We start from the raw sequence: 15187 nt of genomic DNA, 5'->3' as shown, positions 1-15187 counted from the left end.
ACCAAAAATATTTTGATGATATTTCATAAATATCTCCGGCAAAAGGATCTATAAATTGAATTTTTGTAGTAATTTTTTTTACAAGAAGAACTTCAGGAATATTTCTGTTTTTTGAAACACTTTCATCAATTAAAACTAAATCATCTGTTGAGAAAGGCATTACTTCAATTGAAAAAGCTACTTTTGTTTTGGAAATGTTGGACTTAGTGTCTAATGAAACAAGAGTATCACTTTCTATAACTTTACAACTTATGACGCTCTCTAAAAATTTGACCATTTTTCTTGCTAAAGATTTTTTAAGATAAAAGAAATTAAATCCATCCTTTAACTCCTCTACATTTGAAGCATCCATAAACATTTTATGTTTTAAAATCATTTGTTCAATGTAGAAAAGATTCCTACTGTTTACACCTTTATGTCTTATTTGAACAACACAATTCCAAAAATTTTTAGCTTCTAAATTTTCACATTCTTTACATTGTTTGTTTCTTTTTGTGTATTTCATTTGAAATGTGTTTACGATTTTTCTTCCTTCAAATAATTTTTCAACTACAACTTCTATTACTATTTTTTTACTGTGATAGTCAGTAAATAAAAATTTTGAATTTAATAGTTTAATTTCTTTTAGATGTTTATTTCTCCTTAATAAAAGAGAAAGAAGACCTATGCTATTGTATTCGTGATATTCATATTTTTTTGGTGGATCTAAATATCTTTCACAAGATTTACACCATTCGATAATTTCAGTTTTATCCATATTAATTGTAAAATCACTCTGAAGTGCTAAACAACGATTGCACATGTTATAAATAGATGGTAAAGTATCTATTCCGCATTGGAAACATTTTATTGTCATATAAAAAAATAAAAAAAAATTCTAATCAAAATTTTAATAAATTTTTTATATTTTAGTATTAATTAGTGCTATTGGTATTAGTATCATTATTAATATTAATTAACTAAAATTTTTTGTTATTTGTCCGTGTAGCTCAGCGGTAGAGCATTGCCTTCCTAAGGCAGGGGTCATGGGTTCAAATCCCTTCTCGGATGTTTATTTTATTATTTATCATTTGAAAAAGGATCAATTACAATCTTTAGATTTTAGAAAATTTTTAAGATTTTATAATTTTATTTTTATTTATTTTTTTTTAAAGGAGCAAAAGGAGAAATAAAATAAATAAAAATAAAATTTTGTTTTTTGTATGCAATTTCCAAATCTAACAAAGGTAGAAAATAAATTTGAAATACTAAATGCAATTCTTACGGGTATTAAATTAATGACATTTAACAGAAATGAAAACAACAATATGATTGATTTGATAGGTACTTCACAAAATTCACAATCTAAAATAATAAGATGTGTTTATGATAATAAAGAAAAAAAATATACTAAAAAAGAAATGTATACTGCAAATTCGAATGTAGTTCATATAATTCCTTTGGATTTTGAAAGGAAAGGTAATGAGAGTTACGTTTTGTGCCTAAAATCAGATAAAAAAGATTTTTATAAAATTGAATTTATAACTAAAAAAGAAAACCAAAATTTTGAAAATGTACCAATTGAAAATAATAAAATAATATTAAGCAGAGTCATGCCTCTTATTTTTACAATATTTTCTGTAGAAAATAAACTAATACCTGCTATTTATACAGAAGATGGTACTTCAGGATATTATTATACCTATAATAACAGTAATAATAACAAAGGTGTAATCAAAGAAAAAAAAATTAATAAAAAAAATTTGAGAAGCAACCATTCAAGTGCTTTTGTAAATGTTCTTGATACAGAGAACAATCTTGAGCCTAATTTAATACTCGATGTTTTAAAAGATAATAAAAGATTCATTCAAATATTTAAAAATATCGAATCAGACGAACCAGTTTTTGAATTAGAATTAACAGGTAAAAACCAATCACATTTAATATTTGGAGATTTTTTTGTAAAAGGATGTATTGACATTGGTTATTCATATAATGATGAAGAAAGTGGAGCACCAAAAATAGTCATACTGAAAAATAACACTTCTAAAGATAAACCTTTCAGTTTTAATAATAAAGAAGAAATTAACATAAATAAATATTATGAAAATGTTAAACTTCCAGATGTCAATGAATTTGAAGTACCTAGAGGATTATCCTTAATGTACATAGAAAGAAATAAATTTCCTTCTATAGTATTATTGGGAAAAAATAATGATTCTACAAAACAAATTTGTATCTTTAATATAAAAAGTGATAATACAATCGAAAAATCAGAAATAGAAGAAATTCCGGGATTTAAAAATTATTTATCAGTCAGTTACGGCGACATTTATAATAAAAGTAATGAGTCATTAATTGTAAATTACATTTCTGAGGATGGAACATATAAAATTGGTGTTGCAGAAAAAGAATTTGGGAATAACTACAACTCCTTAAGAATTAACACTGGGTTTTCAAAGGATACAAAGAACTTTGTTAATTATATAACAGGAATTCCTGGGTGTACATATATTGCAAGTATTAGAGAAAATAAATATTCTGTAGCTTTCTATCAAAACATCCAAAGTTCTGTACTTTCATTATCCTTGAAAGAAGGTTTTGTCTGTTTAGGTTCAATTCCGTATTATGTTGATACGATAAAGGTTGGAAATATGAAAATGTTTGATTCTGAAACTGGAATTTATGGAAAAATTGTTGATGTTCTTCCAAGTTCACAAATTATTCTACAATATAACGAAAATAAGAAGAATATTCACATTTATCTGTACATTAATTCTTATTTTACGATTTCAAGGTTAATTATTATTAATTTCTGTGTTTTGTTGGTTAATTTCTTAGTAGTTACAATTTTAGCATTTGTTGAAAAAGCAAAACTTAGAAAAATAAATAATAACAGAGATAAAAATTACGTATTTGTTACTCTTTAGAATAATAATATTTTCAATTAAAAATTTTAAAATAAAAATTAAAAATATTCTCATAATATAATTTTTTAAATTATTAAAATAAAAATACAGTATAAATTTTTTAATAATTAAAGTTTTTTAAAAATTACTAAATATAGTAATAATAATATGACTAAAAAATTTTAAATATTCATATAAAATAATTATTTATTAATAAAATTAAATAGTTAGTTAGAAAATTTTTTATTTTAATTAGACTTAAAGTAAAAATTATACAATTCTGTAGCAGTATTTGAAATATAAGAATCTGAAGAAGTCTTAAAAAGATTCAAATAGTTTCTAAAGTTAGCTTCAACGAGTCTATTTAAAATAATGTTCGAACCTAAATTTTCAGTCTTTAAATCAATTTGAATTAGAAAAACACAAATTTCCATTATTTTTGAAACGGACTCTTTTAAATGTTCCAAATCACCAAAACACCTCATCAATAATTCCAAAACATGTTCACTTAAAATTTTATCTACAAATTTTGAATTAACTTCTTTAAAGTTCAACAAGTTTCTAAACAAATTTATACCCTCAATCTTAACAATGTATTCAGAGTCTAGAGCTTGATTAATCAATTTACATATGTTATATTGATAAAAATATGATGATATATCTGGAGAAGCACCTACCAATTTTGATAATGTAATACAAATTTCTTTACTAAGTTTTGGCTTTCTCTTTGAACCATCATTATAGTCATTAAAAATATCAAATATGATTGGAACACAGCCAGAATATAATATTTTTTCTGCTTTATCATTATTGTAAAATGAAATATTCCCTATCATTCTTATTATGGCAGATATACATGTAGAAGGCTTTCTTTCCGATCTAGAATTTTTGAGAATTTTAATGGCAATGTCAAAAACTTCTGAATCCAAAATAAAAACTGATCCTTCCTTTCCAGAGTCTGAAATGTAGCTTGCAGCCCAAAATCCGTCCGAAAGAATTTCTAAGTCGTCAATTTTCAATAAACTGTTCAAAAATTTGGCAGATTTCTCAACCGATTCGATTGGAGGAGGGGGACATTTTCCCCTGTTTAAATTAGACAACAACCACGTAAGATTTCTTAATATTTTGATGTGTTCACTATTTCCAATGAGTTTATTTCCAATATAAATTATACTTTCAACACCCTTTGAATAAATTATCATGTCTCTTGTTTTTTCACCATCACCTGAAATATTTCCAAGTGCCCAAATTGCCTGATCAACTATTTCTACATCTGCTTCTGTCAGCATATCAACCAATAAAGGTGCAGCACCATATTCAACAACTACTTTTGTCTGTTCAGAAGAACCGCTTGCAATATTTGTAAGAACCCACGCAGATTCGAGTCTAATTGGTTTTATAGTTTTAGCATCAACATTGTTGTAAACTGAACATTTAATACTCAAAAGCTCTACAAATCTTGGAACTACACCAGAATCAATAACTGTTTGAATAGGAGGTAATTTTTCACTTGAAAGATATGACCTAAATTGTGTAGCACCGCTTAGAATTTCATCAATGTCTTTTGATTTGATTTTATTCTTAATTTCAATGAGATCTGAAATTTTTGTTAAATCGTCAACGATAATAAAATTTCTCAGTTTCTCTAAATGTTGTTTTCTTCTGAAAATAATCAATTTTTCATGATCTTCTTGCCTTTTACTTTTTCTAATACTTGGACAATAATCATCAAACATAAAGAATCTTTTTTGATGCTCTTGTTTTGACATAGATAAAATATTTTGGATAAAAAAATTTAGTTAAAAAATACTAAAAAAATTTAGTTAAAAAATACTAAAAAAATTTAGTTAAAAAATATTTAGAAAAAAAAACTCTTTTACTTTACTTTAAAACTCTACTCCCTTGACAGTAAAACTGAAAGTGAAATTACAATAATGATAGAATACTTAACAAAAGGATAGGTTGTCAACCAAATCGTTATCATTCCAAAATAAGGAATATAAAAAAATATCTGAGATAAAATATTTTCAGGCTTTAAAAGTTTTTGGTTGTTTCTGTACAAAAAAGATCATCACTTCTATTGTTGTCCCCTTTTGTTAAAATTTCATCTCCAAATTTTTTTATTATTCGATGAACAATTGGTATCTGATCTTTTGTAAATTGAAAAGCTGTTATATCTCCTACATCTTTTGAACCATCTCTTAAAAATAAAATATCACCTCTTGTAAATCCTGGATACATACTTTCAGTCAACACAACAACTAAAGGAGAATCACTCTTGAAGAACAGTCCTACTAACTGAACAAACATAAAACTTGTTAGAAATGCATAGATAGCTTTAAAAATTTGATCTAATATTTCTCTTTTTGTTAGCTTTCTTGGTCCTGTAAAACTGTTTAGAAGAAATTTCATAGAATTAAAATTAAAAAAATTTTCAATTTCTAAAAATAATTTTAATTAAAACATTTCTTTTTTATAACAATTTTTAAATATATAATAATAATATTATAATAGTAGTAGTAGTAATAATAGTAGTAGTAATAGTAATAATAGTAGTAGTAATAGTAGTAGTAATAGTAATAATATTAATAATAGTAGTAATTTGTTTGTTTCAGGTGTTTTGGAAATTATTTTTATTTTCAAATTCTAAAAAAAAATTTAATTAAAACATTTCTTCATTTCTCTCAAATAATTTGTTCCAGGCGTTGAGAATTATTTTATTTTCAAATTCTAATTTATTTCTTAATTCTGCAATTTCATTTTCCATTTGAATAAATATTTTAGTCTCTACATTTCTTTCAATTATTTGTTTCTCATCATTTATCAATTTATATTTTTCAAAGTTATTTTCTAATTCATTAAATTTTCTCCTTAGTTTTTTGTGTTTTCTCCTAATTTTTGATTCCTTTGAAACTAAAAAGTTGTTTAGAAATATTTTTAGGTTGTAGGAAATATTATTAAAATGATCCATTTTTGTAATTGCAATTAGAACCATAATTTTGTAGAGTGTTCTTTTTTTAGTGTCATTTTTACTAAATATGTCATATTTTTTAATATCAATTTTATATTTCTTAGCGTAAAATTTTTTAATATAATCTCTTAAAATAATTAACGATAAATTTGAAGAGTCCATAACTTCTAAACTGGATGAATAGAAATCATTTTGTCTTAACATTTTAACTAAAGAATCTATATTTAATTCCTTTATCTGTAGTTGAGTCATTATTTCTTTTAAAAACTTCATAAAATAAACAAATAATAGAAATTTTTATTCCTGTTTTAGAAACAAAAAACAAAAATATTTTTATTATTCAGATTCTTGATTTTATTGCAAATAACCATCTCAAGAAGGATGATATTCCTACTGGTCTATAGAAATAAAATGCATCACCAAATTGAACTGAAAATTCTAAAATAGGAATATCAACAAAAAATGGCTCTTCCAAATTACTGGACTTTAAATAGATCCTAAAATTATTAAATGACTTACAAACATTATCAACCGTTTTCTTTGTTATGTCAATTAAATCCAAATCAGTATTCATACAAAATCTACTTATTTTCGAAAACCATTTCGTTAAATGTTCATTTTTAACAATGTAAATTTTTATATTCTTTATTGGAATTATATATTTCGGTTTAATGAAATATTCTTGATCCTCTGGAGACATAACTTCATAATTTGTTGTTATAGGTCCATTTAATTCTCTTATTTTATACTTTTTACTGCTGTAACAGATTAAATTATTATTTTTAATTGAAAAATAATTAATTTGATATCTATTATTTCCACCCCTTTTTTTAATTCTACCCGTCAAATTTCCAGATGCTAAATCATCTATTTTAAGACAAAGATCAATATCGTGAGTTTCTGTTTTTTTGTCTAAAATATATTTTTTAACATGTTTTAAATTACAGTTTGTGTTTTTCTCAACATCAAATGCTTTTTTTTCGGCTAGTTCAAAAATTTCTTCATTTTCTTCTTTCTCTGTTTTTTTTAATTCCATTATGATTGGCTTTCTCAAGGAATATGTGGATTTGGAAAGATTTTTTCGAGAGATTGTTTGATTGTTTACTTTAAAAGAATTAACCATAAACTTTTTTTGTTTGTTAGGCTTTATATTCTTTACTATTTCGCTTGTAAGAAGTAGAGTTTCTTTATATTGTTTTACAGATAAATTTTTACCTTCCTTACTATTATTACTATTACTGTTATTATTATTACTACTATTACTGTTATTATTATTACTACTATTATGATTATTATTTTTTATTCTTTCTTTTTTCTGTAGAATAACTCCAGATTTTTTCTTTATAATTCTATTTTTAATAATCTCATCATCTGTTCCTTCTAAATTTTCATTTTTATCTTCTATATTGAAATTTTTATATATTTCTGAAATCATATAGGATGATTCAGAATCTACAATTAATTCTGAAAGATTGTACGTATTATCTCTTTCACTCATGTCTATTGAAGAAAAATTAATGATTTTTGGTTTGTTCTTTACGTATATGCCATTTTTCATAATAATAATTTTTTCCTGGTCTGAAAAGTATGATTCAATAATGTCTTCCTCATCGTAAAAACTTTTAATTTCTATATTATTCATAAATGATAAAATAAAAATTATTTTTATCCGTACCTCCTCCTTATAATGTTAAAAGGATAAAATCAAAAAAAAAAAAAAGTTTTATAATTAATTTAATAATTTCCAAACTTCAATATCTTTTATTTTAAATTTATTTGTATTAGTCAACAAAGCATTGTCAAAAGTTTCAACACAATTTGTCTCGCCATAAGTTAAATTTTTTTCAATGAGTAATCCAAATTTTTCCCTGTCACATCCAAAAGCAAGAAAATCAGAATTTGAAAAGCAATAAAGAGAATTCTTTTTAGTGCTAGGATACCATTTACACTTATCTTTTGTTATTTTAAACAATGCTGTTGAACTTTTCCCAAATGATTTTACGTTAAATTTTAATTTATTTTCAAAGTAACATCCGAAAAGATTATTATTCAAATCTTCGACGCACATCAAAAAAGGAGGGGAATTGTTTTTTAATTGATGAAAAAACTCATTATAAGATCTTCCAAATTGTCTATTCGAATATATTAACATCCAACTTGACGATGCTTGAATCGTAGGTTTTAGATGTTTTCTTATATGATCAATGTTCTCTTCATTTATAAGAGTATCTTTAGCTTCTTTACCTGCAAATAGAAGTTTAAAATTTAGAATATGTTTATAAAGATTATTTTTATCTTCTGCAAATATATTAAAATTCTTTGTCTCGTTTTTATCATCCATTGTTATAATAATGTTATTGTTGAATTAAATTAATAAAAGAGTAACTCTTAATAATAAAAAAAAATAAATTTAAAGTATTTTTTATAATTAAAGATAAAAAAGGATATTTAATAAATAAATTAAATAGACAGATAAATAAATTGTAAAATAATAAAAGTTATTATAATTCCCATTCTATTTAGGGAATTAAATATATAAAGAAAATATCAAAATTTTATAAAAAAAAAAATTTAGTAATAATAAATTAAAAATTTTTGAGCAGTAATAAAATATCCTCGAAAAATTTAAAAGGAAAAGGATTATAAAAATGTTCGAAACGTCTGACGTTTAATATTTATAAGAAACTTAAACTCTTATCATTTCAGTAATGTTCGGAATCGGAATCCAGAATTTCTATAACAAAAATTCCAAACTGTAAATTCCATAAAATTTTTTAAAAATAAAAATTTTTATGTCTCTTAAAACAATACCAGAAGTAAAACCAAGATTATTCAAACTAGATTGTGAGAAGTGTGTTAAGGATAATATCTTTGAAACATCAGAACTAAATGAATATTTAACTAATAAAAAGAGAAAAATTCTAAGGAGATGTTTTTGGGAAATAAAACTGAAATAACGGAAAATGGAAATTTTGTAGAAGTTAAGAGTTTGGAAAGTTTAAAAAAAAAAAAATTTAAAACTTCTTTGCAATAAATTTTTGATTGGTAAAAATTTAAAACAATGGGTAAAAGTTGTTGGAAATGTTGATGGGTATGAATTTGCCTACAATGAAGTAGTGAATGATGAAGAGTGAATTTATTAAAATTTTTTAAAACTAATTTTTAATTGTTATGCATTTATGGATGGCTTAAAATTTATTACAAAAGTAGAAAGAGGTACAGATGGAACTGCTTATCTTATGAGATCGTTCTCTGAAAAATCATTTTTCATTTGTAAATCGTACGATAAAAAATCTAAAAAATATGCAAATAAGGAAATTTTATTTTTAAAGAATATTTCTCATAGAAATATAATTAAATACATACAATTTGACGAGTCACAGCATTCTAAATATGTAATATTGGAATATGCAAATTACGGTAATCTTGAAAATTTTAATGATTATTACCTAAATAAGAATTTAGATACAAAATATATTTATCTGATATATTCACAGCTGATAAATGCTTTGAATTACTTACACTGCAAAAAACATATAATACATAGAGATATTAAACCTGAAAATGTTTTATTCAACAAAAGACCTGGAGTTAAATTTTTAGAAGTAAAATTGTGTGACTTTAGTTTATCAACCAATGTTAATGACATTTCTAAATCAATTGTAGGAACACCATATTATATGGCACCTGAAATTATTCTAAAAGTTGACTATAATGAAACAGTAGACATATGGAGCTTAGATGTTTGTATGTATGAAACTATTTCAAGAAAGAAACCATTTAGAGGAATTGATAAAAAATCATTAAAAGAAAATATTTTAGGTAAATACGTAAAAGAAGTGCCAAATTGTCCTGATAAAAATTTAGAGCTCATAATTTTAAATTGTCTAGTAAAATTTAACAGAATAGAGAGTAAAGAATTAATTGAGAATACCAAAATAAAAGCTCATCTAAAAAATATCAAAAAGAAAATAAACGCTGATAATAAAAATTAATTAAAAAAAAATATTTAATTCTAAAATTTTTAGAGTTCTTATCAATATTAATACATATTTAAAAATTTTTAACAGTTTCTTAAATATTTTTTTTTAATTTTTAATTTTAAAATTTTTTTATTATTACGTATATTCTTAACAGTTTTTGAATTTTTTTAAATTTAAAAATTTTTTAACATTTTTTTAGTATTACGATATTAAAAATATTTTTAAATTTAAATAATGGAAGATAAATTCTATAGATCACACGGACATGAAGATAAATTTTATTGTTTAGCTCCTATGGTTGATAATTCTGGATATGCCTACAGAAAACTTGCAAAAAAATATGGGTCTAACTTATGTTTCACAGAAATGATTAATTGTGAATCGTACTTAAGGGGTCAACAAAAAATTTATTTAACAGAAGAAGATCGATTGAGAATTCAAATATGTGGAAATGATCCTGATATTATGTTAAAAGTAGCACAGAAGGTTGAGAGATTTTCAAACGGAATTGATATAAATTTTGGATGTCCTCAAAAAGTTGCAAAGAGAGGAAATTATGGAGCATATTTACAAAAAAATTGGGCACTAACTGAAGAAATTGTCCATAAATTATCAAAAAATCTTTCCAAGGATTTATCTTGCAAAATAAGAATATTTGAAGATACAGAAACAACTATAAAATACTGCAGGATGATTCAAGACTCTGGGTGTAAACTTCTAATAGTCCATGGAAGAACAATTGACCAAAGAGGAATGAACACAGGGCTGGCTTCGTGGGAAATGATTAAAAATATTAAAAAATCTGTGACCATACCAGTCATTGCAAATGGAAATGTGGCATATCAAAAGGATATTCAAAAATGTTTGGATTACACAGATGCAGATGGGATTATGGTTGGAGAAACACATTTATATAACCCTCTTATTTACAGTAAGGAGGATAAACATCCAATAGAAATTTTGAAGGAATATTTAACTTTATGTGATCAAAAAGAAGGTTTTGGTGAAATAAAGTCACATGTGTATAAAATTTTGTATGATATACTCAAAGACCAACCAGATTACATGATAAAGTTAAATAAAGCAAGAAATATTTCTGATTTTCTGAACATTTTATATGAGTTGGAACAGAATTTAGAAAAGGAATATAGATTATCTCCAAAATTAAGATTTCCATATATGGCAGAAACTTATTAGAAATTATTAAAAATTTTTTAATAGATTTAAATTTTACTTAAAATAAAAAATTTTTAAGCAAATTAACACGAGAATAGTTAAAATTGAAACTGCCAGAATAACCCATTTGGCGTATTTCCAGAACATTTTCATTCTAAAATTTCGGGATTTGCTCTTAAAAACATCAGTTTTATCTTTTAACTTATCTGTTTCTTTATTTAGGGCAGTTAATGACGTGCCTATTTTTTGTCGTTCTGCTATATTATCTTTTAGTTGATTTTGTAGGTCTAAAAGTTGTTTATTTACTCTTTCTGCCGGATCTTCATCTGCCATAGATATTGATGAAATCAAATTTATTTCTGAGCCAGTTTTAAAAGTGATTTTATAAGTTTCAAATTTTTCTTATAATTTCTCCTTAAAATTATTTTGTATTCCTCATTATAAATGATAACTCCTTTTCCTTTATTAAAAATTTCAATAATACTTCCATCTCCAAAATCACAATTTACAAAATATAAAATTTTTTCGTTTTTTCTTTTAACGTCAGAACAAACAACTTTACAAACATTATCATCTTTATCGAATATATATTCGTTATTCATTTGATAGAATAGTGGTTTTGAAATGTCCAGTACGGAAATAATTTTTAACTCCTGCAACATGCAGAAATTTTTAAAATTAAAAAACTGTTTATAGATTATAACGTTAAAAAAAAAGATTTAGAAAGAATAAATTGCAAATCAGTACTCAAAATAATCATCACTGTTCAGCCAGGGATAACTGATTTAAAATATCATCATTTTTGCTCTGAAGAATTGTTAGTTCTCCACGAAAAAATAAAATTAAAAATTAAAATTTTTTTTATTTAAATAGTTGAATTTTTTTAGAATTCAAAATAATAATAAAAATTTTTTACAATTAAAGCGATAAAATTTTTTTTAATTTCCAATTTCTTTAATCGGTAAATATCATTTCATCAATTTTTAGAAGTCTGCAAGCAACTTCTTTTGCCATTCTTATTTGACTCAATTTACTTTTAACTGTTTCAAAAACACCTAATTCCTTCATATCACCCGTGATTCCTACATTATTTCCTAATTTTTGTAAAATATTAAGATTAAGTCCTTGGTTTCGCAACAAAATTCTTGGTATTTCTTGAATAGCACGAGCAAATGCCACAAATGTCTCTGAATGGTCTGGATAGCTCAATGATTTTTTAATTAAAAAGTTATAAATATCATTTTCTATTGCTCCACCGCCATAAACAATTCTGTTATCTGTTAATAAATTTCTTATTCCACACAAAGCATCATGAATTGATCTCTCTGATTCTTTTATCGTCATTTCTGTACTACCTCTGACTAGTATTGTGCAAATTTCAGATTTATTCCCAGAGGTAACTTCAATCATTTTTTCTCCTTCTGTTCCAAAATTTAATTCTTTTATCTCTCCGGGAAAACCCTCGATATTATCAACCTGTGAAGCAATACTAGCACCAAGAAGAAGAGCCGTATTTTCCATCTCAGTTCCTCCAACCCATCTGACACCTAATATTCCATTTTCAGTTAACATAGATGTCAATTCATCCTCAAATCCAAATTGACATAGGAGAATGTTAATTTCTTTTTCCTTCAACGTTTGAATGATTCTTGCGAAGTATTTCTTTTCATAGTTCTCGTAATTTTCAAATTCCTCTGCAGTTTTTATGGAAAAGTTTGCTTTAGTTTTAGTTTTAGGCAATTCCAGGGGTGCAGCTAGTAAACCAATTTTACCGTTAGATTGTTTTTTCATTTGAGGATGTGCTAAAGATTTATTTATTAAAATTCCCTCGATGAAAATGCTCTTTGAAATTGATGCTCCTGGTTTTGAAATGATTTTAATATTATTTAGATTGAGAAAATTTCCTCTTCTGGAATAATTAATAGCATCTAAACATATTTTAGAAATATCATTCCTGCTTTCTAGAGTTTCTTCACTTCTTCTGAAAATTGAAAATGATTTTTTTGTTTCCTCTAAAACAGAAGGTCTTTTAAAAGAAACTATTTTGGAATATAGGGCATTTTTAGCCGCAAATATCGCGTCTTTTTCAAAGTTTGCCTCGTTATAATTATCCAATAAAAAAGCCTCAATTTCTGAAATAACCTTCCCAAGATTTCTTATGATCATCATTATGTTAAAACCCTTTTCAACTAACAGGAAGAGTCTTTTTAATAGCTCTGCTGCAATTATAACTATTGATGTAGTCCCATCTCCAATATTATCATCCTGTGCTTTACTCAATCCGAGAATTATTTTATAAACAGCATTTACACTTGCCTTGATTGTTGGAGAATTATCATCCATAGTAACGAAAATTGCGTTAGAGTCTAAGTTTTCAAGGATAGTTGCTCCGTCGTTTGTCACAATAATTTCTGAATCTTTTGTTTGAATTATCTTATCTAATCCAGAGGGCCCAAGAGATGTTGATAACATTTCTGCAATATCAAAAATAGAATTAATAGATAAAGGTGTTGGATTGTGAGTTTTAGGAATAGTTAATGTACTTCCAAGTTCATCGTATAAAATTTTCATAATTAAAAAATTTTTAATAAAAAAATATGAACAAACTAAAACGAAAAATATCATCAATTAAATATCTTAACGTAAATCTTCCAGAGGATTATGAAAAGATTGAAACTAATTATAAAATAGTAAGAAAGACAGTTGACGAGTTTAAAACACATGTTTTATTTTTCAAGACATACGACTATGGGGGACCTAAATATTTAAAGTTGATGCAAGCAAAAAATTCGTTTGCGTCAAAAATTTACGGCACTAAATATGAGAATGAATCGATTTACGATACTTTTAAGGATTTGTGCAAGGATCTTAATGATGAGAATGCACCTGAAGATTTGTACAAAGCAGTAAAGAAGACATCAGATAATTTTTCAACAATTTCAGAGGAAAAGAAAAAGCTTAACACGGAATTAGATGGAATAATTGAGAATCTTCAGGAATTAAAAAAAAAGATAAAAATTCTTGACGAAAAAAGAGAAAATGTAAAAGAGATAAGATACAATCTTGAAAAGTTAATTCAAGAAAATAAAAATGAAACTAAAATTAGTGACTTAAAACAACAATATAACAATGAAACTGTTTTTGTAATTAAAAAGATGAATGAAATTATTTTGAATGATGGTTTTGTTCATTGTTTGAATCAATTTAATGAATGTTTTAAAAAGTTTTATACGAGTTCTGGTAATTCTATTATTCTTGACTAATTTGGAAATTTAAAATTGACTAATTAAATAAAATGAATTTTTTTTCCAAACATTTTTTTGTTATTAAATTTTTTGTTATTTTTTTTTTATTAAAATTTTTTATTCGTCTAAAAAAAATAAATGCAAAATTCTTTAGAACAATTTTCTAAAATTTTAGAATTTTCAAGGAGAGCTAACAAAAATTTATCTAAAGAATATGAAGTTTCTGTTACTAAAAATGTTAAAAAACTCCCAATATTTAAATCGGATCTTGTTGAATATATAATTTCCTCTTTACCAAAATACGAAGAAAAAATTTTAGATTTTGATTTATTAAGAAATAAAATAACACTTTTTGAAGAAAAGATTAAAGAAATAGATATTATAATGAACAAAGAAGAACTGAAAACAAAAATAAAAAATATAGAAGAAAATATTGAAAGAATTAATAAAATAGAAGAAATTATAAAAAAAACAGATTTTGATTTAAAAATAAAAAAATTAGATATCGAGAAAGTTATAAATGAAGAGATAGCTTTTAGCAATAAACATTTTAATTTTGAAAAAGATTTAGAATACAACAATAATATAATAAAATGGATTGATTATAAAATTGGAAAAACTGATGTGATTGGAACTGAAACTAAAACTGAACATTTAAAAAATCTATTAGACTTATTAAAAAATTCAGTTATAGACACAAAAAAAGTTTAAATTTAGTAAAAAAATTTTAATTTAATTGTGTTTTTTTTTTGTTATTCAATAAAAAATAATTTTGAAACGTTTGAATTTTAGTCATAAATTATATTATTAGCCATAATAAAATTTTAATTAAATTTGACTTTATTAAATTGTCTACTTATTTTAAAACTATTTTAGTTAGTTAGTTTTAGTTAGTTTAGTTAGTTAGTTTAGTTTAGTTTAGTT

At 24.3% G+C, this 15187-nt stretch overlaps 2 protein-coding genes, 1 non-coding gene and 1 pseudogene across 3 annotated transcripts; 2 read left to right on the top strand and 2 right to left on the bottom strand.

Moving 5' to 3' along the window:
- The first annotated feature begins 978 nt into the window (after window positions 1-978).
- Window positions 979-1050, top strand: TRNAR-CCU (transfer RNA arginine (anticodon CCU)). Its single transcript has one exon. It is a non-coding gene; the product is annotated as a tRNA-Arg (tRNA).
- A 2694-nt stretch (window positions 1051-3744) lies between these two features.
- LOC139907450 (uncharacterized) lies at window positions 3745-4624 on the bottom strand (the record flags this gene model as incomplete). Its single annotated transcript, XM_071893877.1, has 1 exon — window positions 3745-4624. A coding segment is annotated over exon 1 (880 nt), but the record flags the coding sequence as incomplete, so codon positions are not given.
- Window positions 4625-10076: 5452 nt separating this feature from the next.
- On the top strand, window positions 10077-11039 carry LOC121130803 (tRNA-dihydrouridine(16/17) synthase [NAD(P)(+)]-like pseudogene; annotated as a pseudogene).
- A 933-nt stretch (window positions 11040-11972) lies between these two features.
- Window positions 11973-13589, bottom strand: LOC121130802 (uncharacterized). The gene has a single exon (XM_040726476.1). The coding sequence runs from the start codon at window positions 13587-13589 to the stop codon at window positions 11973-11975; it is 1617 nt and encodes a 538-aa protein (XP_040582410.1).
- Between the last annotated feature and the right edge of the window lie 1598 nt (window positions 13590-15187).

This window comes from Lepeophtheirus salmonis, unplaced genomic scaffold (assembly GCF_016086655.4).
Source record: "Lepeophtheirus salmonis unplaced genomic scaffold, UVic_Lsal_1.4 unplaced_contig_12135_pilon, whole genome shotgun sequence".
NCBI classification, from domain to species: domain Eukaryota; kingdom Metazoa; phylum Arthropoda; class Copepoda; order Siphonostomatoida; family Caligidae; genus Lepeophtheirus; species Lepeophtheirus salmonis.
Note: the sequence above shows the minus strand (reverse complement) of the source record. Positions and strands in the feature narration are given on the sequence as shown.

Bases quoted from the DNA above. Each gene is read 5' to 3' on its own strand.
- LOC121130802 (XM_040726476.1), bottom strand. From the start codon at position 13,589: ATGAAAATTTTATACGATGAACTTGGAAGTACATTAACTATTCCTAAA.